Genomic DNA, 7,505 nt, shown 5'->3' on the forward strand with positions numbered 1-7,505 from the left:
TAAAAATTAGAAGAGTTCTAAACTAATGCGAGCTTCTGTATCTATCTAACTCACACACACGCTCAGTCACACACACAGATCACGTTGCGGCCGCACTCAGACATTCAGGAACGAACTTTTTAGCGCTGCCCCGCAATTTTATCAACTAAATTGCTTAATCGCTCAAGAGCTACATTATATTTCTCAACAAAGAGCTGGTAACATCTTTGTATCTTAAGGAATTAAAGCCACAGCTTCACTTAATAGAGAAACGCGGCGAAACGGTGGTAATTCATACATACACAATGTAAATCAATTTAAACAAAAATTTTTTTGTGATATTTCACACTCCTGAAAAAGAAAATCAGAGGTGGATGTCGATCTGTGCTTCATTGTCATAACTTATGCAGCACAACACTTAGTCATATTTTCTCTCTCGCACACACACACACACACACACTCACCCGCTCACACGGACAGCATGTAGCAGCGACCCAGTCACTGTTCTACTTGTGTTAATGAATTGTTGTCACCTCTTGAGTCAGTTAGTCTGAGAATTGGGCACATTGGGTGAAAGAGTCTTTTATCAGCGTGTTTGATTGCTGTGCTCTTTCCCTCAGCGTTGTGTGACATGCATCCCATGCGAGCTTTGGTCCACAGTGGAGAGAGAGCGCGTGTGCACAAGGTTGCCAGGTTGACAAAGATAAGTAACGCATTTAGCAGATATTTCTGTATTGCGCAAGTCGTAAGCTCTGTTTCGGGGATTGCGTCTCTTTATATCAGGCAACCCAGTTGTGTTCCTCTTATTTTAAGATCAAGCTATATTTTCCTTCTTCCTTCCCTCCCTTTTTCCCGTTGTCTATATATACACGCACTGCATACTTATGATCGCTGCAATCCATATAGCTTCTTTTCTCATATGTGGTTTCCTTGTTTAATAATGTTTTTCAGACAGGAGTTGCAGTGTTTGCTACATCTCCACACATATAGAGTGCTTTTGTATGATGAAAGATGCTTTCTCTTTCTACCTACATTTTCTTCAGTTTTTTTTTTTCTTTTTTCTGTTGGTTGGTTGTAGTTGTCATATATTGGCATGCTGTGATTTAGTTTTCAGGTTGGAGTTATTTTAGTCCTTCTGGTCAGAGCCCTGCCCTTGAACAGCTGGCTATAAGAAGTAGAGATGGAGCGTATGTTAGTCTGGGATTTAAAAGGCAGCCATGTTTCAGTTTACTGCATTGTGTCTTGTTAGCAATTTTGAATAAGATATTCTGCTTCCTGTTTAAAACAGCCATTTTCTTTGACCTTTTTCCGTGTTTTCTGTCTGTTTTTGTTTGATTTAGATTTTTTTCTTTAAAATTTGAAATGAAAAGTTAAGCTATCTCATCAAGCAGGAGTTTTTCTGGTTTAGCAATATATTATTAATGTGACAGGAAGAAATCTCTTCTACATTGCTTAAAAGTAGATTTTTTTTAAAGAAATTGATGCTTTTATTCAGCAAGGAGTGCATTCAATTAAAAGGGACAGAAAAGGCAATTATAATGTTACAAAAGATTTCTATTTCAAATAAATGCTGTTCTTTTGAACTTTCTATTTATCAAAGAATCATAACGAAAATCACTTTTTTTTTCAAAAATGTTAACCAATACAACTGTTTTTAACATTGATAATAAAAAGAGATTTCTCAAATAAAATCATCATATGTGACACTGAAGACTGGAGTAATGGGTGCTGAAAACTCAGCTTTGCCATCACATATATTCAAATATAAAACCATTATTTTAATAATATTTCTCATTATTAGTGTTTAAGAGCATAAGAGACTTTTTCAAAAACATCAAAAAATCTTACAATCCCCAAACACAAATGGTGCATTCATTTTTTTAATTAAATGTGTTTTTAACAAAACAAGTTACTTTATTTTACTTACAAAATATTTTACAATTTACTGTAATAATAATATAACTATATAACTGTCGTGTACAGTGTGAAATATTGCTGATTTATCAGTCATTTTCAGCTTCTTCTAACTGTAGCTTCCAAGACTGTTACAACTTATTAGCCCTTTTTCAACAGCATCTCATCTGTGTTCGCCAGCTGACTTTACTGTTGTGATTAGTGACCTAGAAATCAGTAGGATTCACAGCAACAAGTATTCCATTCATAACAGAAAACCCTGTGTTTTCATGGCATAAAAAGAAATTTACTTTGTCAACGAGTGATGTTGTCAATGCAGCACTTGCCCGATAGATCAAGCAGCCGTACCAGCAACTGACCTGAAAAGCGTTCGCGCTGGCCTGAGGCCTGCAGGGCATTCCCTCTTGCCCTGTACAATATCAGTCTATAATCAGGTTTTGTCTTGAATTTATTTTCCAGCTAATACATCCATTTCTTGCATGGTTTACTGTGTCTTTCAGGTCTAAGAAGTTTATTGACTTCATCGAGGGCTGTCTCGTGAAGTCATATCCGAGTCGTCCATCCACAGAGCAGCTACTGAAGCACTCGTTCATCAGAGACCAGCCCACTGAGAGACAAGTCCGCATCCAGCTCAAAGATCACATCGACCGCACACGCAAGAAACGCGGCGAAAAAGGTAGGTGCATGTGTGTTGTGTGTAGACAAAATACAAGAACAACAGAGCTTTATTAATCCCAGAATCCCTAGACAGGATCTTTCTGTTCCACATTTTCTCATTCAAGTATTCAATAATTAATTCAGTATTTGAATTAGTTTTGTTTTCAGAGTCAGGATAGATGCACTGGCTTCTCTGGGACTATAGATTGTTATGTATCCATCCATTTGCTCACTGGAGTTTTGTGGTGGAACAGAATGTTTAATAAAGTTTGTTTACTTGCCTTTGTGCAGTGAGTTCACTAAAACTCCCATCCAATCAGAGCTCATCTTTGACTTGGACCACAAAAGTGGTGCTTGTACATAACTCACGTAAGCTTAGAGCAATTCATTAGATCTGTAGTCAGTAGTATAATCATATAGCACAGCTGGGCTTGAATTATGTTTATTTCTGGATATGAAGAATGAGGAACAGCTAAAAATCGAAAGCATCCAGCCAGCAGCCTTCAGCAGTATTATTAGAGCTCATACAGTACAAGTTAAAGAAGAGTGCAGATGATTTAGACTCTTAAGTGGTGCAGTCTGCATAAACTGTGTTTAGCCATATTATATTAATGGCTAAAGCCTTTCTCGTTATTTCCCTGCCCTCCTCTCCCTCTCTCTGTCTCTCTCTTTCTCATTTTGTCTTGATTCCTCTCAGAGGAGACCGAGTATGAGTACAGCGGTAGTGATGAAGAGGATGAGAACAGAGGAGATGAGAGAGAATCCAGGTAAACACAGCAGCATCTGTTTAAACAACCCTACATAGCACTACACAACACTGCAGAAGCTCCCCCTGGGAAGATTTGAATTGCAATGTTATTGACATTTTGTGTTAACTCACTAAATTAACGGTGTGATGTGTGTACATTTTATGATGTTTAAACACACTTAGGAGAGTGTGTTTAAACATCATAAAATGTACACACATCACACCGTTAATTTAGTGAGTTAACACAAAATGTCAATAACATCGCAATTCAAATCTTCCCAGGGGGAGCTTCTGTGATGTGTGTACATTTTATGATGTTTAAACACACTCTCCTATCCCAGTTTAATGTAAACTGACTTAAACTAGTTTATAACTGACATGAGACTTGACAAACTAGTAGATATCTGATTTGAGACTTTACTTGAACTACTACATAACTTACATGAGACTACTTGAATGAAATTATCTTTTGATTAAAGAAAAGATTTGAGACTTGAATTGGACTTGTCTGTTCATGTCTGAATGAGTAAAGTATAAGTAAGCTTTTGTTTGTTTGTGGTGGGACTTTCCTGTTCATCAAAACATGACAACTGCTATTTTTTTTAAACAATTGTTATTTTTGTAATTGTGTTTGATGCTTTGGGGCAGAAGTTACACCATCACCCTTAATGGATTTGTTGTATCTGTATAGATGGTTCTTCGTAATGCTCCGTTAAAGCTTCATTCAACAAGGATCAATCCTTTTACTCATTCGCACATGCATACATGACACTGATGTAACTGAGAGAGAAATTAACGTACTGTACTGTACAATCCTCCTTGAAAACCACAGAACTTTGTCTTCACTGCCCAACCTCGACTGTATGTTTATAACAGCTAACTCTTCTCGGTTTCTGTTTATGTCTGTCTGAAGCTCTATTTTGAATGTTCCTGGTGAGTCTACGTTGCGGAGGGATTTCCTGCGGCTGCAGCAGGAGAATAAGGAGCGCTCAGAGGCCTTAAAGAGACAGCAGGCGCAGCTCGCCGCTCAGCGCAGAGACCCTGAGGAGCACAAACGCCAGCTGCTGCATGACCGACAGAAACGGATAGAGGAGCAGAAAGAACAGAGGCGTCGCTTGGAGGAGGTACACATGCTTACACGTGCACATTGATGCAACTGAACATGATCTCTTTACTCACAGGAAATGACAAGGGCAGAGTGCCAATCATGTAAGGTGTCAGTATAAACATACTTGCCAAATAATTTTTTTTGTAAAGATTATTGTGGTAGTTCACCAGAAACTATGCTCCAAACTCTTCACTTCCTTTCCTTCATGGAGTGCAAATGTGAATTTTTGAAGAATATCTTGGTCAATTATTTCATTATAATGAAAATGAATAAATGACAAGGACGGTCAAACTACAAAATGACTTAAATCCTGATCTATTCATCATTCAAAGCTATCATATGACTTGAATGTTTAAAAAAGTGTATTCTTGAAAAGTGGTACAGGTTCAGAATGACATAATGATAAGTAAATAAAGACACCGTTTTCATTGTTTGGTGATTTAATCATTTAGGTATTTTAGATTTTATCTCCTGTCCTAGAATATTCCATGACGTTTTAAATAAAACACATACCTGTACTTCAGAGCCAGAAGTTTTACAGCAGTGTTTGTTTGAAGTGCTGAACATTTTTCTCTTATCTGGAACTGGGCTCTCTTCATTAGATTGAACACAAGGAAGTATTTGTGGAATTTTTTTTTTTTTTTCAGGGTTTTTTTTCTCGATTTGAGAGAGGCGAACAAAGTAAATGAGTGAGAACTCTATACTGTGCAAAGTCAAACTTTTAATTGAATTAGTTTGAGCGGTCATTGTCACTGAATGACTGTGAAAGGACACAATGGCTGATTAGCACTGCATTAGCTGAGTGAGGCATGGGGTGATGAATAGGCCACAACACACAGGAGTGTGTGTATTTGTTATGTACTGAGCATCATAAGCCATTATATTCATGTCTGCCTTTATACTATAAGAGAGATTCTCAAAGTCAAGCCCTTTACAGCTATGCTAATTAAATCAAGGCCATGTGGGTTTAAGACATGTTTGCTGGGGGCTATAGAATACAGCAGAAATAACTATATATAGTAGGGTACAAAAATCTGAGACCACATTGAATATATAAGAAAAATAAAACAAAGAAATATTTTGAGCTTAAATATTTCCCGTTAAAAAGTTTGGTGTCTGTAAGATTTTTTTTTTTTTTTTAAGAAATTAATACTTTTAATTATGTATATTATTATATTATTTATAATACTTTTATTATATTAAATGCTGTTTTTTTTTACTTTCCTTGAGAAGAATATTTAAATTTATCCAAAAAATATTAAGCAGCACAATTGTTTTTATCATTGATAATAAGAAATGTTTCTTGAGCACCAAATGACACTGAAGACTGATGTAATGACTGCTGAAAATTCAGCTTTGCCATCACAGGAATAAATGACATTAAAAATATATTCAAATAAAATCTGTTATTTTCAATATTTTCACAATATTACTGTTTTTACTGTATTTTTTTATCAGATAATTGCATTGTTGAGCATAAGAGGCTTCTTTCAAAAATATTTAATAATCTTACGACTCCAAACTTTTCAACAGTAATGAATAATAATGATGATACTTTTCTGCACTATTTATAGGTCACTAATCAAATAAGTATTTTTGTGTCATTGATCATGTGACTCTTTGTACAGACAGTCAGATGATCTTCCATTGAAGCACAAGATCTTCTTTGGACCTTCTCAAATCATGTTTAAAGAAAATTATCATCAGGTTTTACACAAACATGAGTTAACTGTTGTAATAGTATAATTTGTAATAAAAACAATTGTATTTTTAAAAAAAAGCATTTTTACCAGTGGTCTCAGACTTTTAAGGTGTTTAAGAATTATTATACTATAAAATAAAATTGCTTCTGTGTTGGGAATGTCAGAATTTAGGTTTATTGTCCAGAGTTCCATACTGTGTAGGCAGTGTTGGGGAGTAACTAGTTACATGTAACGGCGTTACGTAATTTAATTACAAAATAAATGTAACTGTAATCAGTTACAGTTTCTAAGAAAAAATGTGTAATTAAATTACAGTTACTTATGAAAGTGTTAACGATTACAAAGGGGGTTACGTTTGAATATTTACACACATCCACATAAAGATTTAATTTCTTTCTTTCCCAAATTGCACTGACTACTCTAAAATATGAGACATACGGTAAACACGATGCGGAAAACACGGAGTGGTTCGCAGAATCCAGTCATAAAAACGGAATTCCTATAACGTGGAATGTATAAATGGATTAATAAATCAAAAGTAGGTCAGTACACTTGAATCAAAACGCGATGTGGACTAGTGTCTGTGAATATTAATCCGCAAAAAGACTATATGAATCCTGCACGTTCTGCGTGTCTCTGTGCAATCTCAAAGTAAAAGGCAGTACTAAAGTCTGATTTTGTGGTGGATGTGTTCAAATTTTATCATGTTCATTGAAGTGATGAACGATTTTGAAAGTCTGACAGTAATCAGTGTTGAGCACATGCTGTAAGGTTAACCCTGCATGGTGTAAATGTTTGAAAATGATTAACATTTGAAAACATTCATTAGAAATTTAGAAAAGTAATCAAAAGTAATCAGTTACATTACTTTAATAAAGTAATTGAAAAAGTTACACTACTATTGCATTTTAAATAGGGTAACTTGTAATCTGTAACCTGTTACAGCTCCAAAGTAACCTTCCCAACACTGTGTGTAGGCCATCTTCAGGGTGACACCAGCACACAGCACCATCTAGCCACTAACCTACTGAATACGGCGCCGTAGAGCACTGACTCACCAGTATCACTATACTCGCCCTCTCTCTCACTATAACGGTGCCCAGTGCCTTAGTCACTTTCGCTTTCTCTCATTTCTGTCTTTTCTCTGGCTACGTTACTCGTTCTCGCCCCTTAATTTCCCTTCTCAAAAGCACTCGATGATTTTAGCAACAGGAAGGCTCTCATTATTTCAGCCAAATATGTTAAAGTGACTCACTCTCTCTCTCTCTCTCTCTCTCTCTCTCTCTCTCTCTCTCTCACACACACACACACACACACACACACACACACACACACACGCACGCACAGCAACAGAGGAAGGAGAGAGAGATGGTGCGGCAGCAACAGGATAAATAAA

General features: G+C 36.2%; 1 protein-coding gene across 1 annotated transcript in view; it reads left to right on the forward strand.

Moving 5' to 3' along the window:
- Nucleotides 1–7,505, forward strand: part of LOC107734112 (misshapen-like kinase 1) — a 34,213-nt gene that overhangs the window by 5,653 nt on the left and 21,055 nt on the right. Inside the window, exons 6-9 of the mRNA XM_016545965.1 lie at nucleotides 600–651; nucleotides 2,394–2,569; nucleotides 3,248–3,317; nucleotides 4,212–4,422. Of these exons, the coding sequence (XP_016401451.1) occupies nucleotides 600–651; nucleotides 2,394–2,569; nucleotides 3,248–3,317; nucleotides 4,212–4,422 (509 nt within the window). The remainder of the gene's footprint in view (nucleotides 1–599; nucleotides 652–2,393; nucleotides 2,570–3,247; nucleotides 3,318–4,211; nucleotides 4,423–7,505) is intronic.

This window comes from Sinocyclocheilus rhinocerous, unplaced genomic scaffold (genome assembly GCF_001515625.1).
Source record: "Sinocyclocheilus rhinocerous isolate Xijiao unplaced genomic scaffold, SAMN03320098_v1.1 scaffold1121, whole genome shotgun sequence".
NCBI lineage: Eukaryota > Metazoa > Chordata > Actinopteri > Cypriniformes > Cyprinidae > Sinocyclocheilus > Sinocyclocheilus rhinocerous.